Source organism: Dermacentor andersoni, chromosome 11 (genome assembly GCF_023375885.2).
Source record: "Dermacentor andersoni chromosome 11, qqDerAnde1_hic_scaffold, whole genome shotgun sequence".
Classification (NCBI taxonomy): domain Eukaryota; kingdom Metazoa; phylum Arthropoda; class Arachnida; order Ixodida; family Ixodidae; genus Dermacentor; species Dermacentor andersoni.
This window is the reverse complement of record NC_092824.1, coordinates 81569985-81589282: the sequence shown is the minus strand read 5'-3', so window position 1 is coordinate 81589282 and position 19298 is coordinate 81569985. Positions and strand designations below refer to the sequence as shown.

At 47.9% G+C, this 19298-nt stretch overlaps 1 protein-coding gene across 1 annotated transcript in view; it reads right to left on the bottom strand.

The window, feature by feature from the left end:
• Nucleotides 1–3544: 3544 nt before the first annotated feature.
• The window catches only part of GABA-B-R2 (gamma-aminobutyric acid type B receptor subunit 2), a 377441-nt gene continuing 361687 nt past the window's right edge, over nt 3545–19298 (bottom strand). Inside the window, exon 20 of the mRNA XM_050167418.3 lies at nt 3545–16703. Within this exon, the coding sequence (XP_050023375.2) occupies nt 16441–16703 (263 nt within the window). The 3' untranslated portion in view covers nt 3545–16440. The remainder of the gene's footprint in view (nt 16704–19298) is intronic.

Below are 19298 nucleotides of genomic sequence, written 5' to 3'. Positions count from 1 at the left end.
GGTTAGGTTAACGTTAGGTTAAGTTATGTTAAGTTAGGTTAGCTTAAAATGCATTACCGTAGCGCGACGTTTTTTCATAGCTGTTGGAGAGGCGTCGAGGATCACCGGCGGCCTTTCAGCCACTAGCGTTCAACCGCGGTCGCTAGGGCGGTCTGCCTTCTAGATTTTCAATATATGCGGCCCGGCCTCTACTGCGGTCGCTACTGCTCCCACAAAAGCAACTGTAATGTTATTTTCAAGGTACATCGCCGTAAGGAGCAAGAAAGCTATGACACAGCACACTGACTTAGCACGAGCGCCGCAGGTGCGAGACAGTTTGTCCGACACAGCGGTGGCCAAATCGGGCGTCAGTGCCCGCTGCTTCACTTGTTCTATCGTGCCGGCAACCAGCGCCCGAACGTAAACTTGATCCTACTCCGCAATGCTGGCACGTCTAGGGGACAAACGCAAACATCTCCGCAGTGCCGAGGCAGAGTCATATATTCAAGGAGCAAAAGCCCTCACACTTCCTCTCTCTCGCCCGCTCTTACTCGCGCATGCGCATAAACATCCGGCATCACCGGAATTGCCACGCCCCGCAGTACTTACTGGCAGTTGTAAAGTCGCAACCCGGTACGTCCATACCGCAGACAAACCCGTGGCAACTGACAGAGAAGCTCAACCCAGCGTGCCTCCGCCTACTCTCCTCCTCCGCGGCATTTCGCTCAACACCACCTAGAGGAGTTAGGTTGGTGTTGCTTCGCCGCGCGCTAAGCGCGCTTCTTCGTACTTTCCCCGACGCGCGATTCTATTCTACGGCGATTCTGTTCTGCACCTCCAGGCGCGCCCCTTCCAGGCGCCTTCCTCCTCCCGCTCTCCCTTCCATCGAGGCTCCAAACATATCTTCGCCGATTTCGCTGGCGGCCCATGTACGTGTGCGCGTAGTACTTTTACACTAGCACGCCACGCGCAAAGTGTGGATCACAGATGCTGAAACACTGTTTGCATTAAACTGCCGTATATTTGCAGGCTTCGATATAAGCACGTGTGGTGGTGCAGAAGTACTTTGTTGTTTCGCAGAAGGAGTGCTATTCTGCAATAATTATTTTCTCGTAAATGCAAGCATGTGTTTTCTTACAAGTCATCTTAATGCTTGAGTACTTGTTTCGTTCTTCTCTTGATAGGTCGAAGGAGTTGCATTTTTCCACATTATGTACGTTTCTAATGTGTAAGTTTTTTTTTTTTGGTATAAGACAAGTTGTCTTTCTGCAAGTTGCTTTAGTTATGCATATTTATTGCAATGCGTGTATGAAATCTTGATTATTGATTATTGCCAGTTCTTGTGTTCTTGCCACAGTCGAATTGCGTAGGGCTCAGGAGCTCCCCAAGCTGGTGCTTTTCCTTCTTTAGCTCCGTGCTTTTTGGAGTAAAAATAAATATTGATTGATTGATTGCTTGATTTATTGAATTAGAGGGACGAGCGTCCTTACCGGGCAGGATGGATTACGAATTCACGCATCTTTCTTTCGCTCCGTCGCCCCCACCGTGTGCCAAAAGGTGTATTTCTCCGAACGTGATACGTGGAGAATATCTTGTTCCCAGTTGCCGTTAGAAACACAGTGACGAGCTGCCTGAGCTAAGTGTTGTGCTTTGGACTATACGCGAACAGTCTTTGAATGATTTACGGCCATTATTCACCCACTCATGGCAGCCGGGTTTAGAAGTTTGGGGTGCAGCGGCACCTAGAGATGACAAGGCATGTGCACTCTGTTTTATGCCGTCATGCTACTATGCCCCAAAATTTACACGGCCAGACCTGGCGGGACGAGAACGGTGACGTCACAATCACCGCTGCTTACTCAGAAGCATCCCCATTGGATTCTATATCAGTAGGGCGAGTTAGCATGACGTCATGAATCGAATTGTGCAGGTCTTGTGCTATTTAGGTGACGTTGTGCAAGCTCCACTGCCGTACATCCGAGGGAACGTTGATATTTGGTTGAGAACTTCACTGAGAAATTTACTTTACTTTATTATTTTTTTCTTCCACAAGTACGGAATACGCAGAGAAAATCAAACCAATTTCCGAACAAATAAGGGGTCATAGCTTTTGTAGTGACGCCTGAGTCAGGCTTGGGTTGATGACACGGATAAGAACAACAGCGCCATATAACAATAAATCCTCAGGCCATTCTTTTAAAACTGTGTTCTTGCACATTTCATCTTTAATTAAAAAAAAAACGACTCTCGAAGCTTGCGTCCCCTAAACTCGAGCATGACTGTTTGTTATTTGACGCCTTTCAATTAATATTTTTTTACAATTGGGTACGGCTGCCAGAATGTCGTCATCGACAGTGGCATTTTATGCTGTGCTTTATTTCGTACGTATCACTGCTAGTTCTTTATTTTTTAAAGTTTATTCTAGCTCCCAGTCTGCTAAATCCCGTATATCTCCTTTTTTTGTGACCTTGTTTACCAATGCCTACGCGTTGCGTATAGGGATGGCCGGCACCGCAGCATGGGGCGATTGCGGCTATGCGGAAACAATTCGTCATGCTCTTTGTTAGCGCCCGCAGTACAGTGTGCAGAGACAATCGCTTTCCGTCGTGCTGAACCACATGGATGACCAGCCTCTGTCGGAAGAAATAATTTTGAAACGTTGACGCGACTTAACGCCGCATCAGAAGGCCGCTCAAGCGCTGCTGCGTTTCTTGAGACCGGCCGGCCAGTGTGAACGCCTGTGATTGGAACTGCCTTTTCCGTTAGCTGTTCTCTCTTTTTCTTTCGTCTTTTTTTTCTGGATCTTTTTTTATCCCTTTTTGTCGTCTTTTCAACACCTGTGCCCCCTCCCCCCGCCCTCCTCCTCCCAGTGCAGGGTAGCAAACCGGAAACTCGCCTCAAACCGGAAAGGCAGGGAGGAGAAACTTCCGTGCCTTTCCTCTCTCTCTCTCTCCCTCTTGATCCAGAAGAGAATAGCTTTTGAATTTCTTTTTCTTATCTCAGCTTCTTTGAACCGCCTTACCTTATGGCTTCCTCTTGAATAATTTCTCGTATGTTTCGCGTCAGCCATCCGTTACTCGACTGATACCTCACAGTGAATTCACGTCACAACATTGCATGCAAGAAAAAAAAAAGCTACAAACGTGCGCTTTCCAAGTCACCAATGGAGAATAGGTGCAGCACTGGCGATACTGTGCACCACTGTGCCTACGAATAAATTTGGTCGCGATCGCCGAAACGGCGACTTGGCATAATATTCTGGAGCGATGAGGAGACACATCCTCATCGCGCATGTTTGTTTGTTTGTTTGTTCTTCCGTTGCACAAGGGGCACATTCCCACGGTGGGGCATCGGCCGAGAATTGGGTGGTTCGGAGAAAATGGACGAAAAAAAATATGTTTAGGAAAGAAAATACTAGGGGAACATGTATTCTTCTCGGTGTTCAAAGTGGAACGGTCATCATGCTACCCTGCGTGTACCTTCCTCTTCGTCCTTCGTCAAATTGCGAGCGCTGGAAAAACTCCATCAAGAGGCACATCCTACCGGCGCCTTTCATTCGCAACGGTTTGCAACAACCAAGTCTCTGTTTATTGACGTTCGTGTACAGTTCAAATCAACATACCCTTCTTTTTTTTTCACGTTTTCTTCGTCGAATGAAACGCGGCTTTGCACCCATCGAAAGTGTAAGCTTCACATCTTGACTCGCGAAAGAAAACCCAAGGTAAAGATGACAAAAAACGGTAGCAACAGGATATTCGGGAGCGATGAACAGATTTCTACCGGGCACAACAAACTGGTCGCAACCCATAAACAGCAGCTGTGTCAAAAAGTTTCATAAAACATTTCACTCGGTACACTCCACAGGTTTGGCTCGGCAATGCGTACATTCCAGCATTCTCGCCGAAACATGTATGCTCCACCAGCTTTCTCACTTGCCCAAGCACGAGCGACTAAAGTGCGCCGACATAACACCACCAGACAGTATTTCTTTGATCTTCTTCGTTCGATCATGCGCACAGCGTGTGTAACGGATGAAGTGACTACTTTTAATGCAACTCGGGAAGCGATAGCTCTCCCTATTGTCCCGACTCCCGCGATTCAGTTGCAGAAGCAGTCTACGCGCAGGAATCTTTCATCTTGTTATTCGAGTGCTCACAAATAACTCGGCACACACTGTGGCCAAACTGGGTAAACCGCAGCCTGGCGGCTCAGCCTGGTTTCATTTCAGGTTTTCTTTGTTAGGAAACTGCCGGCGACTTCAATACTTCACCTTCTTTAGAACCTCTGTCCGTGCGTGTATGCGGCATAAGTATGCGAATCACAAGGTCACTGAGCAAAACACAACTGAATTTCTTCGTAATTAACGTGCATAAAGTGAAATTGAGGAGTGCACTGGAAAGTTCGCGATGCCGCGTTTGCACTACAGTCCTAAATTTCGAGTTACATTCGCACGCAGAGGAGAAAAATGAGCTTTATCGCGCAATCCCTGGTCCGTATACTTTTGCTCACCGAACTGAAAAAAAAATATATAAAGATTTGATCACTTGAATCGTACATATTCAAAGGAAGTCGCCAGAGTAGCCTGGAAACATTTTGTCGCTTCAAGTAATAGGATATCAATCACATAACTTTCGAGATTTTCAGGCAGCATTGTAGTTCCCCTCAGGTCACAAAACCTTCAGGTGCAGGCGCCGGGAAAGACCTGCAACATTTCTTCTACTCGACTTACTTTTGAACGACGCTTATTTCTAGAGAGCCTAGTTACTTGTGGTTCCGGCAGTTACACAACCGTTTTGACTTCTGCGACATAATAAATGCTTTGGCAATGCCAAGGCAAGGGGCTCAATGCTTTGCGATAGTAACGAGAGAAACGACCGAGAGAGAGCAGCTGCAACGACGACTCGACGAAGAGCAGCCTCGCGCTAGAAGAAAAAATTACTCTGCTGTACACTCAAGCCGATCACTCTATCAGGGCGCCTCACGCCAGGTTATAATAAGAGACATTAAGCGATCCCAATAGACAGGCGAGTCAAGGTGAGCTTTATTTTTTTTTTCTCCCTCCGATTTCAGGAAACAGGACCATCGGTGGTTGCCATTCTCTGCACGCACGAAACGTTGCTTTGAGGGGCGGAGTGTAGCCACGGTACAGGCTTCCAGGTCATCACTCCAGGCCATCATGTCCACACTCAACGTGTTCCGATAGTTTCACCGGTGTAGCACTAGTGTCGCGCCGGTGTCACAACAATGCAGCGCACGAATACGCGCGTCTCACCTACTGTTTTTTTTTCTTTATTAACTTTCTCTCACTCGCAAACTACAGACAACGAACGAGAAGATATTTCTACAGAGTCAAACAAGGTGCGCGCGGTACACCGTATCAAAGGCGTCGCTTGAACATTTGGGCCATGTCGTATGTACAAGGTGTGGCAGAGCGGCGCGGTTTCTTCTTCCCTTTCCTCTACTTACAACGCGCCGCGCCAGAAATTCTTCCGGCGGAAGAACAACACGTATATGTATACGCCTGCGCACTCCACAAACGCGGCCATTTAATACACCCGCACACATAATCGCCGACTGCCGCCTGCTACTCGAACCTTCACGCTGCTTAACTGCTCGAAAAGAACGCGACGAGAACACAAAGGTCACGTGTCATGTGTGTCGGCGCATGCGCATTTATGCTCGTGTATGTAAACGTGTACTACTCATATATATATATGTATATATATGCGAGTTCGACGCCACCGTTACTGGCGATTTGTACATTTTCAGAAAGAGAGAGGGAGCCTGGGAAGGAAACGAGAGTGCGATAACTGGAGATCGGTGGAGTGCAGGGGGGAGGGGGGGGGGGGGGCGCTGCCTCGGCGCGGTTTCGTGCTCCTACACACACATTCGGACGAGGCTCACTCTTCGGAGACGCTGCGGTCACATGACGGAAGTCACGTGGTCTTATTCACGTGCGTGTGATTCGGCCCACCTGATGAACCATGCGACTTCTCAACGTCCTACACCCACAAGATGTATGAACTCCACAAGGACGTCGGACTTTGAAAATCGAATGTCAAAAAAGAAAGAAATAAACGGAGAGAGAGAAAGAAACGGTTACAGCGGTATTCGAAACTTTTGCTAAGAGTCGGCTTGAAGGAAGGAAATTAGAGGTAGGCGGCAGATGAGTGATCCCGCGCAGATTGTCACCATTGATGTCAGAACAAGAATGAAATGATTGATGTCTCGCCTGGATTTTTGCCATCTGTCCAGTAAGAAATGTTACGGAACAACGGTAAGAAGAGAAAAAGAAGAAAGCACTGCATGCAATGTCATAAAACGCTTTTTTTATCACTGCAGCGGTAATGCTAATCTTATTATTGCGATACACGTAGGTAGCACATATTACTTCATAATGATGCCGTTTTAAAAACCGTTTCTTCCTTTGCCTGAGATCAACAACAGTGGTCACTACGTTGGGACGTCCTGAGCATTTAAAGCGATTGTATGCAATCGAATCGCTCGTTTAAATTTCTTCAAACGTACTGGATAGTCTTTCATGGAAATACACGAGTAAGCCATGCATCAATAAAGCACCGGCGTTGTTCACCGGCCAAACTTTCGCGAACTGAGAACGCTAAGTTCGCAGTCTTTGTCGAAAGTTTTGAAGCCACTTCGCTCGTGACTGACTGTGCTATGCGGTTTCTGCTGGTCCCTGACGACATTTGAAACTGGACCTGCGTTTAACGTCCCGATTGGACAAACCGTAGAATGAGCTACGCAAACGCTGGTAATTTCCCGCTCTTATTTACTTGTTCTGTCTTGTCACCTAGTCATAACCCTCGTGTTTTGTACTCTTGAAAATGTTTAGGTGGAATTCGATAGCTTTTGTAAGAAAAGAGTTTTGAAGGCTACGGAAACTCAGTAGAAATCTTCAGAATATTAACAATACATATTGTAAGGGCAAGTATCTGGCAGCGCTATAGGCTGCACAAGTTTTAGGAAGAGTCCTCGGTGTTCAGAGAACGGAATCCCTGTCATGCGCTCTATGGGAAATGATATGCCGGATTGCCTCGCATTTACCGACCCCACAAAATAATACAAATATGCTCATTTTAGGATACTATCTGATAATGCGGGATTGTTCATTATTGAGGTTATGAAGTACGCGCTTTTATTCGGAGTAGGCTACCTTAGTGAATAGCGCTGACGACGGCGCAAAATGACCTCGACGCTTTTCACAAAACCTCTATGCATTCTGTCGCTGTTGTTTTCTTTTAATAATACCTTCTTTTTGTTCTTGCTTTGCGTAAGTAAGGTTTAGGCGGATGGGCAGAGACAGAATAAAATTAAATACTATACTGTGGTACGCACACGCGGGTTTTTATTACACGGCTTTATTTTTGCGGAATAGGTTTACTGTCTGGTGACGTGCAGACACATCTACACCTCCGCATGCAATGGTCCACTCCAGTCGAGCATCTGTACTTAGAAAGACAGCATCGCGCTACCTCGTGTCTCATTTCCTATACATCTAACGTACGCAACGAGCTTGTAGCAGTGACTCCAGGGTTGCCTTGTTCGTTCGCTTCCTCCAGAATTTGCGTGTGGGCCTAACACTGGAATAGCCACCCTGTTTTCTTTTTTTCAAATCTCGGCGCTTTTGAAAGACACATTAATCTACCGGAATACGCGGTAGAGAGGCTGTTTTGACGCCCTACAGAAATTCCCGTCTGGGTTTCTAAACGCCAACATGCTCACCTACACTCGCACTATTCGCTGGGGGGACAGCCATTCTTCCCATTTCATCCGCAAGTCCTGCCCTGTCTATTACATATTGCGCCCCCCGTGTTCGTTCATTACTCTGTCGCTGCTAACACGTCACATAAATACACGCTGTGCGAATGACGGCCGCCAATGTTGTGCTGCCAACGCACGTACAGTCAAAACGCTGTGAAAGCGCTCGGCGAGTGGGAAGATTGTTCACCGTACCCTACAGCGTAGTTGTTACTTAGACTGTCTCAGGCGCCTCTTCAGCTAGGAAAATGGAACATTACGGTCCTCCAAAATGGCCTGCTGTTTTGGAGCTGCGGAATCGCCCTACAGGACCCAGGATTTGGCCATGAACGCACGGTGCCGAGCAGTGGCCTGGAAAATTTTGACGAAGGGTGTAGTAGCCACGTTAGCGTTTCGCATGTTCTCATCCGCTCCTGTGGCGGATAACCACAGAAAAACTTCATTTTTCTTTCTGCGGGATAGCTTATGGTTGTGTTGGATGCGTAAACTATTAAACATGGAGATAGTCAGCTGTTGGGTCGACAAGCGCAAAACCAAGTTCGGAACACCGGTGAGACCCAATACCGACAGGCTGCCTGGAGAAGTAGCTAACTGTGCCAACTAAGCGGGGTTCTGAAAGATGGTGTCAAAGCTGTTCGAGATCGATCAAAAGAAGTTTGGTATGAGATGCAAAAGGAAGCAGAAATCCGAGATAAAAAAACAAACATGATGGCCGAAACGGGTTGCCAACATAGTAGGTTACGTTTGTGCCTTAGCGCTGCTTGTTACGTCGTGCTGTTTGGAAGGCCACAAAGCTACTCACACTACCGCACAAATTAGCAGATAAGCTGCAACGATGATAATAAAATAAACTACCCACTAAGAGGAATTTGGCATTGGGACATTCTTTTCTTCTTGCTTATGTCAATTCCTTCACTTGCTTGTTTCCTGCGTGTATGTTGAACTAACGTTGGCAAGAGTAAAAGAAGCAAAGAAACAAACAAACAGTCCAAAAATGTTTTGTTTTGTCTTGGGATTAATGTGATTACTCAAGTCAAAACGACATTTCTTTTATTAGTAGGTGGTTATTCGTAGTTGTTACTTGTGTACGCGGCTAAATATTGGCTCCAAGGGTAAGCTCCTTGGTCGGAACAATTATTGTAACCCACAGTAGTAAAACAAAAGGCTGTGCAACTCGCCTCACTCAAGATGCATGCAATATGGGTGTGCGGGACTCTTGCTACGTAATCGACCGCGTTCGACGGTTGCGCTAGTTGTCCTGCACAGAAAATAAACACTAGAGCCACGCGCGGCAAAGATACCAGCTGATTACGGCATACTGACACGTCGGAGAGCAGAATGAACCCGTTGGCCGAGAAATATCTCGCACTGGTCACCCCCCCCCCCCCCTTAATTTACCTGCAAGCTATGTACCCTTTCGCAGTTTCTACCTTAGAATTCTTGTCAGCTGATGGATATATTTTTGCTTCATATCTGCAAAATCTAGTTCGAAGGATAACAAGGACACAGCCGAGCCTGGCAAAATGATTTTACTTAACGAGCTTTCGTTACTTAGGCCTAAGGGGGCTCATAGTTCAGTTTTCAAGCATACCTCGCCATCTTCTCACTCAAAGAAGGTAGCACTGAAAAAAAAAAAAAAAATTCTGGAACCCCTGAGCACTTTCAATGCATAGCATGTGGTTCCTCTGTCTGGTGGTACAGACATATTGCCAAGGGCCACTGAAAACCTTGTGCCCCCCCCAAAAAAAAGAGCGAAAAGTACAGGAAAAAAAAGGAAAATGATGCCTTCTGCAAACAAAGACGAGGTGAGATTGCTTTTAAACTGACAGCTCACTTCAAAGCTGCGTGTGCAGGGCTTACCGTACTAAGCTATAAGGCTTGTGTATATTCCGACTCCCGCTCTTCAAGTGGAGCTCGAGCCATCATTTTACACAAGTTTACTTGACTCGATGCGAGTGCTGAACGCCTTCAGAGGTGACATCTGGACAACCACGCAACTCAAAACCGCTCTTTAGTCACCTCTGCTATAGGCCAGCTGCGGGTGCAGTTCCAGTGGAATGAATGATGCTGATATGAAGGCGCTTAGTTCAGTGAACAATTCTCTGTGTCTCCTTTCCTTACATTGAGAAGAAAGTAATATTCTGAGCCATGCTACAGCTTCTATTAAACAAACAAACAAACAAACAAACAAACAAACAAACAAACAAACAAACAAACAAAGCGAGCGGCTGGTTGAACCATATGTGCGGCATGCTGGGTGCTCAAAGTTGCTTCTTAACTAAGAAAAACCGCTAGACGCAGCGGAGCCGTTTGAAACCGCATACGAGCTCAGTGCGCGCGACGGGGTCGGTTTATTCAGCTCTCCTGCGTGTCTTCCTCAGCGCACGTCACTCAGTCACGTGACCCATAAATGAGAAGGGGTGGCACGCGAATTGGGTGCGCTCGCCGCACGGGGGCGTGTCGAAGCAAGCGCACGACTCTCTTGTCAGGTACGGAGCGCACGATCTGTGTGTGTGTGTGTGTGTGTGTGTGTGTCTGTCTCACCGAAGGAAAGAGAAAACGCCTTCGATGGTGGGATAAGGGGAGCGGGGATCTCTGGAGACCAGGCAGGGCCGGATCAAGCGAGCTGCTTTTGCCACGCTCAAGTGGAGCGCTTCCGAGATAAGATGCGCGCAATGGATGGCTTGCTTTTCGAGTGCAGATCGCGTGGCTGTGCGGTGTAGTTTTGTGTAGTGTAGGCGTGGCTTAGCGTAGTTTTGTCAGCAGAAGACGCGACAAGCTTGCACGTGAAATGATAAAGGCAGAAGTAGCTTCGCGGCATTTTTTTCCAGATGTGCGAGAACCATAACTTTCAGGTAACGAGTTGACTTAATCAAGAAAAATAAATCACGCATGCCAAATGGCGGCGTATATTTAGTACGAACACGGCTCGCTGAAAGCTTCGTCGGTAGCTAGCGCTTGTCTGTCATCACTTCTGCCATCCATCGGCGTGTTCCTACACTACGATTTGTTGTAACGTCTAACCCTTTGACAATGGTCGGTCATCTTCGCTAGTGCCGAGTCAGCATTGGTCGAAATTTTCTCGTAATAACTCTAGCGTAAGATATTTTTGTGAATACGGATCCTGAAGTTCACTTATTGTACAGCGGGCTCTGCTACACCTGCTTTGCTGATTTGTGCGCCTCTATGTCACTCATTTCTGAACATGCTCGCATTGCAATTATCGTTGGAGTACTGGAGGTAGGATTTGAAATTTACTAACGAGAGAGCTGGACGTCTCACGCACTGGCGAATGCGTTCTTCAAGAAGTCTCGGAGAACTAGTTTAGCCGACAGTTTCGTCTTAGTGCGAGGTTTATTAAGTTATAAGCGCAAGGTCGAACAAGCGTTCAGCCTGGAAGTTGCGACGGAGCAGCTATAAAGATCTATGCCTGCGAAAGTTCTGGCAAAATATCTGTGCAGTGTTCCAAAACGGGCGCCGCTCTTGACGATTTTCGCGTCAATTTGGTCTGGTTGACGCACTGTTGGAATACCATTTAAACGGTTAGTTAGGAAAGACCAGTACGGTTTAGTGGTGAAGCAAATGTACCTCGCTTGCTTAGCCAAAACTATTACCGCAGAAACGTAGCGATGTCTAGACTGTGCTCAAGTTTGATTACACGGACGAAGTTTTTTGTTGGAGGTTTGTTGCTCAGTCTGTTCTTAATTTCCACTCTTTTAAAATTTTCACTTGACAGCAATTCAAGCTCACTAGGCAGTATACTTTCAAATGTGATTCTGTTGTAATTTTGGCTTACAAGTTCGCAAGCAGCATGACGATCGCAATTGCTGTGCAATGACTAACTCCGATCGCGGTCACCCAAAACTGAACGCAAGGTAAAAGCTCGCTTATCCGGCCCTGCTCCTGTCTAAGGTTACCGAGTTACAATGTGGTAATCACGTAACTGCAGCCGATCACGGAGTCAAACACTTTCACGACACACCTGCGACAAACTAAACGTGATTATACTGTCAAGCAGACAACCATTTGTTTTCGCGCTTGCCGACTCCGAATTTCGACGAATCAATATTGATCAGGAACACTGAATCGATCGAATGACGCAGAGTCAATACTAGACGGGGACGACGCTTTCCGTTGAAGCTATGTTCAAATGAAGTCAGTGAACAAGCCTGTGCAAAGATTTCGCCAGTGCGGTCGTCGGGGCTGGGTGCCGAAGCTATAGTGTGGTCGGTTAACGCTTGGGATGACATACTTTAATCGATTTCTTTAAAGCTGAGTCTCACGCGATTTTAAAACATCGAAACAAAAGCGCTACATTTTAACTTTGTGTGAAGACAAGAGTAAAAAGAAAATTGGCTTTAGGTTTTGATTCACCGACTACAGGTAGGTTCATTCTTAATCATGAATAAGTGGACAAAACTTGCAACGTCTTGCAAGTTAATTAATTTTCGACCGAAGTTCACAAGTAAACCTACGGAAGGCATCCACTAGACAACAGCTGTCACGTTGAAATGATGCTCAGTCTAGAGCACCCGCAAAAATATGATCGTAAAAGAGTCCTGTATACGAGGCTTTCGTTCGGTCGCAGCGCAATCACCCCACAGCGAAGTCGAGTGTAACATTGGTTATGACACCGAGATGACACCTTTAGCGCGTGTATGCGTTTTGATTAGCCGTACATCCCGTGTGTAAGACGAGAGTTTCCTCATCTGCAAAGAACGAGTTTCGTCGGCCCTTTTGCGAGCATCAGAAATCGAAAGCAACCGAGATGTCAAAGCGAAATAGTTCTCTTGAAAACCATCGCATTTTGGAAAACCAAGGAAAAGTCAGGCTGCAGGCGACGCACCGAGTCTGTTGTAGCGAGCAAAAACCCAGATTTTATTTCGAAATTCATTTTATAAATGGTCTACCTACAAGGGTCTTTCGAGTTTCCATGTCTTTCTGTCGACTTTGAAAGGGCGCGCCACTCTACCTTGGACAACTCGTAGGCTGCGCGTTGGGAGAACACTCGGCCTTACTGTACACCGTTTCTTAAGACCTAACTGCAGGTTCGCGGTGAAAACGGAAAAGCGTTTCTTGCCCGTGACGCGACTATGCAAAAGGCTTTCTCTGTGATACGAGGTGTCTCAAGTTCTACGCCTATCAAAAAGCGAAAGAAAAGGAAACAAGCAGGGTTAACGGAGGCTGCAGTGCAGACACTATTTTAAACCGTGCCGCACTTGCTCTGGACAGCGCGACAGGACCTTCAGAATGACAGAGTGCACAGGAGCACGCACTCGGAAGGATGAAGCATGACTTCTCGCGACACTAACAGCGTGCGCTGAGAGATTCGACTGAGACAGTGGCGAATGGACCTCATCAGATTGAGCGATCGCAAATGACGTCCGGCGGGTGCACCATGCTTTGCTCGTGTTTCGTTTTTGTTTGTGCCACTTGTGCTCGGCTCGGCTTGGCTCGTCTTCACGGCTAGTCAGGTATGCTACATGCATGGCACCACGCGCCTGCCAACTGGGTTTCGAAGAATTTAAACGTAGTGTGCGCCTGTCTGAATTATATGCTTCTAAGCAATCAACCTCCACAACGGTAGAGACAGAATACATACGAGATATGCCACTCATGTTTCCAGGCATAGCCACATTCAGGCCATTATAATCGTACCTGTATTGTTTGGATATAACTCTCTTTTAGGCCGTTTTCTGCCTTCACTCTTGTGATCATCTCGCCATTCGTGTTGATAAGCTTTTCTTTATGGTATATTCTTTACTGTATATTTGTTTTCTTACGCATTACCACTGAAATTTCTGCAAATCCTCATTCTTAACTAGTTGCGCTGGAGCAGGCGTTGTCACACTTTACATTCATTTCGTTTGCTTCTCTTTCTTCCGAGAGTTTGAATGAAGAGTCCTGCTGAAGGTAGAGTCTGAGAGGGGCACCATCAGCTACAGACTCGTCGCTGTAGCTGTACGGTGTACTCAACTATATACTTCAAACTTTAGTCTCGGCCCTTCGCTCGTTTAAACAAGTGCGAACCATTCTTTTCACTGGCCAGAGCATGCACGGCGACGTATAAACAAACTATGCGCTCTACCGGCCCGACGCGTAAATTTGCGAAGGCTGGAAACGCTAACGACGCACGAACTCAGCTTAGCGCGCTTACATGCACGCACGTACGCACACTCACAAACTAACACGAGCAATACACTGGCGCGCACTAACAATATACAAGAGGGTCCGCATCGGTTCCACGTTCAAGCCGAAGGTCCGTCAGCTTAGGTTGTTCCGTTACTACAACAAGTCTTCGCCTCAGTATCCCATCTTGCCCACGTCTACATGCCTTCCTGACACCTTCATATACGACCATTCCTCGTATACAGAACTTTGGTGACGTAATGTATTCGCTCACAGAACCAGCGCTCTAAATCTTTTCGCATGCTGAACGACAGAAGGACTCACGGAATACAAAAACGGACTGACGCGTCCTGTCGTGTTGGTTGTGTGAACCCGAACTGCAGCGGCTGCTCGGGTGCCGACGTGCTCAACGCGAATGCCGCGTGATTAAACGGCTATGTCGTGAAGCAGCTTGCTCAATTCTAGCGGCTAACGACAGTTTCGCGAACTCAAGCTCAAAGCGTATCAACATCCACAGTGAAGAACTACAGAATGGCCATCGGGAATGGGAAGTGTAAGGCTGGGTGAGGAGAGGGGTCAACGCTTGCCCAACGCTGGGTGACTTTCACATCACGTGTTCGCGACGCGGGGTACGGTATGTCAACTCTTTCGCTTTTGCCGAGCCTATATATGGAGAACAAGGTACAAATCCCAGTTTCGTAAAAACTAACGTCGGCGCCGGTGAGAGAATACGGCCACCGGCGTTCCGACTCTGACCGGAAAGTCAATGTCTCGGGGGCTCTCGTACACATTTCCGAACGTACACTGATTGCAAAGGTCTTGTACATGTATGCCGCAACAACGGCTACACTCCCGGCTCGTTACACTCTACTATGTGAGCCGGGTTCGAAGAAAGAACCAACACACCACGGCTCAAGAGTTGTGGCAGTACCAACGGCAGACGCGTGTAAAGATCGTTCACTCGGGAAACCCCTCATTCCTCACTTCGCTTCAACACGCCACGGATACGCCGACATCTTGAAGTGTACACAGGTGAGCTAACCTGTGTTTTCCACACTTCTTCACATGTGTTTTTTCCGAGCAATCTCCAGCAACAGCAAGTGCCGACACCTGTGTCGACGGACAGCAACTCTTTCGAGGTGAAACAGAAACATCACCTTATACCTGTCCACCGCACTACCTGATCAGGTTCGTCCGTTAGAATGATGCTATGTCTTCGGAGTCCAGCAGCAAGACGCGTCTACGATTTACAATTGTTCGTACTCTGGTTGTTGTCCACTGCGAGCAAGTGGGTCACTCCTGTCTGTTATGGACCAAGTCGTGTCCACCACTCAGAAAGAAAGACGGCATTGCGAGAACAGCTCTCAAAGGCGGCTGAAGCCAGGCGGATGAAGCAAGACACGTGACCACAAGGGCCAATGTACCATATTTGCACTTTTAGATAAAGTACTCACGATGTCCATGCGGCTCGGTAATGATGGTTTTGATTGCTTCCGGGCTGCAGTAGCGATTGTTTATCCTGCATAAAGGTGGCCACGTAGGACTGAAAGTTCTCGAACTTGTCATCTGCACAAAATTTAATCGGGCTGACGTAGTAGCAGAAGACATGAAAATTAAAGTCGTGATATTTAGCGGCGACCCTGGCATTTGCCTACTGAAATCGTGTCGACAGGACGCTGTGCTATGGACCATCAGTCAGAATAAGCAGATTCGAAGGCAACAACAACAAAACTGGCGAAACAGCACAAAAGCAATGTGCACACTTTGAGCTATCATTTCAAAGGGAGAAGATAAGTGATTCTGTAAACAATCCTTGGACAAGAAATATCTTTGTGTGTTTAACTTCTTATTTTTAAAACAGGACTTTCAGTGTGAAATATTGGCAAGAGCATTTACAAAAGAAGTTTTAAGCCTCGGACAAAGCTCTGTTACGGCCGCCGCAAAAGAAATGGCTCCGTTCGTCGTTTGCGTCTTTAACACCGTGGAAACGGTTTCTGCGCTCTCCAGTCGTCTCCGCCTCCCTTTCTTGAAATTCGTGACTGAAAGTATTGCTCACTCTCTTTAACCTGCCGAACTACAACTTTCCTGCCATTCCTCCGTCCTCGTGAATCTCCAGCCAGATTCTGCACACAATGCGATCCTCACAGCTTCACCGCCGTCGCAGTGTCTCCTCTACACTCCTCACCTGCCATGACCTCCCGCCCTTGAGCACCTGTTCTTCGCCTTGTTGGCGAGAACCCTACAAACACTACCACTACTATACACTGGCGCCCGGCATGCAGCCGAAACCACAGCCGAAGAACACAGCCCTCCCGCAGGAGGCGGTGGTGGCGGCGTAGGCGGAGGCAGTTCCACGACTCTCTCTCTCCCTCCCTGGAGTTTTCCCTCGGCACGGCGCGGCGAGTGGGCCACCACCACACAGCACAGAGAGCGAGGGAAACGAGACACGTTGCATATTGCGCCGAGTGGACGGGGCCGGACACCCTCCCCCTCCCCTTGGTTTTTTCACATTTTGAGCGGTCGAGACGAGGACGCGAAGGCTAGGAGCGTTCCTCATAAGTACTCGACGATATCACACTTGATGGATGGGTAGCTGGAGTAGAGGGCAGTCCTGTCCTGCACCATACGGCTGAAGAGGAACGGCAGCAGCGGGGCGCCGTCGGGTTCGATCAGCGACACCGTGGCGGCGCCCGACGGGGACGTGGCCTGCTGGTGGTGCGAGGACGACGGCTGCTCGGGGCCCCGCAGGGCTCCGAGACTCTTGGCCCGCCGCCGCACGCTCATCTGCTGCTGCTGCTGGGGGCTGGCCTCCGGGGCTGCTGGCGCGCACGGATTTGCGGTAGCGGTACCGATGGCGGGTGGAAAGAAGGAGAAAACGATTGTTACGAAATGGCGAGTCTCAGAAAAGCGCGGGCAGCGTTCTTATGCAATGTGTCCTTCCCCTCGTTCCTCCCATTATCATCCCCCATTGTGACCCTTTTTCTTCCCCTCTTCCCCTTCCCTTACGTAGAGTAGCAAGCCAGATGCTCCATTTTCCGACCGACCTCGCTACATTTGCCAATCATTAAACTACTTCTCTGTCTCTTGCTAAACATTCTGTCGTACGAAACGCAACGCAGCATCCCCCTAAAGAGAGAGTTGAGCGTCGGCAGCCGCGGTGCTTACTTCGGTGCTTTTGATGAAATTGCCTCACTCTACGGCTATAATTAGATTACCCCGACTCAAAATGACACCGTTCTGATGGCTACAAGACAGGTTTATAGGAAGATGGAGAACCTATGTAATGAGCTGCGGTCGAAAAAGAGATGTCGCCAGAACCAACGTCGTTTCGACAAGATGAGGGCCTCGACGAAGACGAGTCTCCTTGTCGAAACATTGGCTCCAGAGACATTTCTTGTACTATCGCTATCGATAAAGTTCTTATCGTCTTTCTTGACATCTGTGGGACGTCTTCTGCGCAACCAACCACAAAGAAGCGTCGATTGTTCCGACAGGACGAAGCAAAAGGAAGGTCGCATACACAGGATCGCGCAGCCTAGTAACATAGCCGCTTATTTCTTCTTCGCTGAAAGTACTTTAAGTAAAAAACTTACGCAGATGTTTCACAGGAACATGATGCATGACAGGAATGCCTGCTTATGATCTACATTTAGCTAGAGCACGCTCATTGCTCCAAAAGGCGGCATTCTATTGCATTATGAAAGCATGGATTCGCTTTCAAGCTTTCAATGTCTGCCCTCTTGCTGCGTGATACGGTACAGCTTGAAAGCTTACTTCATTCACTGCGTTATTAGAAAGCCATCGTTTCGGTTTCATGCGTACGCTCGCGCAGGCATACATGCACTTTAGTAGGCTACGTGGCAGCAGTAAAAAGCGTCGTTGCTGCGCACATGTATAAACAGAAACGAGGTCATGCTGTGCGCTCATGCGGTGGTCGGTGTAACCCACGCCACGGAAGTGCAGAGAAAAGCCCTTCTATGCGTACCAGCGTGTTAAGCGACTTGCTAAAGCCGTAGCACATTTAATCTGATCCCGTTCTACAGAATGTTCGGAGGACATGCTCGCACTCCTCTTTTTCAACTTTTTCAACTGTAGCCATTTAGCTGGCAACACGGAACCAGTACCCGTATACCTTATTTTTCAATGTTATGCGCAAATTTCCTTTACTCACAATGTTACGGCCGAGATGGTCAAAAGTGACCGGGAAAAGAGATATTGAGACGTCTATTAAAAGTAATTTTACCCATCTGGCTGCCATAGCGAACGGGAAGCAGCCAAGAGAGAAGCCAAAATTGCAGTGCATGTAGCATGAATGAAAAGACTGGCGGATGTATCAGGAAAATACTTATAGCGTGAATTGTGAATGGCCGGAAGCATAAAAAGGTATAGAGGGATTCATTCACGCGCTTGCAGAGTTTCGCCATTCCGTGACAGGAACATAACTGCATGCGCTGTTTGGCTCGGTTACACCATGGAAAGAAAAAAAAAAGCATGTTTGCGTCACTCTGGCACAGCTTAGGCAACGTTTTCCATAGAAGCGTGGCATTTCATTTGCGTGAAGCTGAGCGGTTAGTGCGTGGCCGACAGCGAGTGTGATGTGCACACGTGTGCTCTGGCGTTGCTCATTCCGGACGATGTTAAAACTTACACTCATCTGACTGGAAGTCTTGGCAGTCCTGGTCTGGAAGCGCAAGCAGAGGCGACAACTCTGCGGGAGGTCAAAGGTCATCGAGTTTCTCTATTTACCCTGAACGCCCACGACACTCTTCACAAGGGAGACAAATGTAAAGCTGATATGCACATGTCATTTTTTTTTCTATATGAATCCTTGTACCGGTGACGACACTACTAGATGCCCAGAACTATGTCTGTCGGATATCAGTAACGGTTTGAAATCGAGGCCAAAAAAGAATAAAAGAAAACACAATAGCAGCGGGATAGTGGCTGCTGTTCAGTTTTCGATTCTCACATGGCACTGGGTTGCTGCACGAATTTCGTGCACAGTCTCGGCGGGGGCAACTTCTTAGGTTCACACGGTGCCACGTGTTCGTGGAGACGGCTCGGAATTCGAATTTGTCAGAAATACCAGCAACAGAGAAACAAGTGAGCAGTCGCTGTAAACAGGGGCGTGTCATCCCAAATATTACTGTCGCGATTTCTAGGTTTAGCTGGCGGGGATGACGCGTGACGCACTCGACAAGTGGAGAGGTTGTCACCGTTACAGCAGCGCACGTAAACCACAGCGTTTTCCCGTTGCCAGCAGGCTTCGGATGCGGTGCTCGTCCGAAGCCATCTTTACGTGTCTGCAGCGATAATATACTGGCTTCGCCAAGAAGTGTTACTTTCCCAGCTCGGCGAGCCGTGAGTCGTCATGGCGCAACGCTGCTCCTCGGCGTGTGTTATCGCTTCGT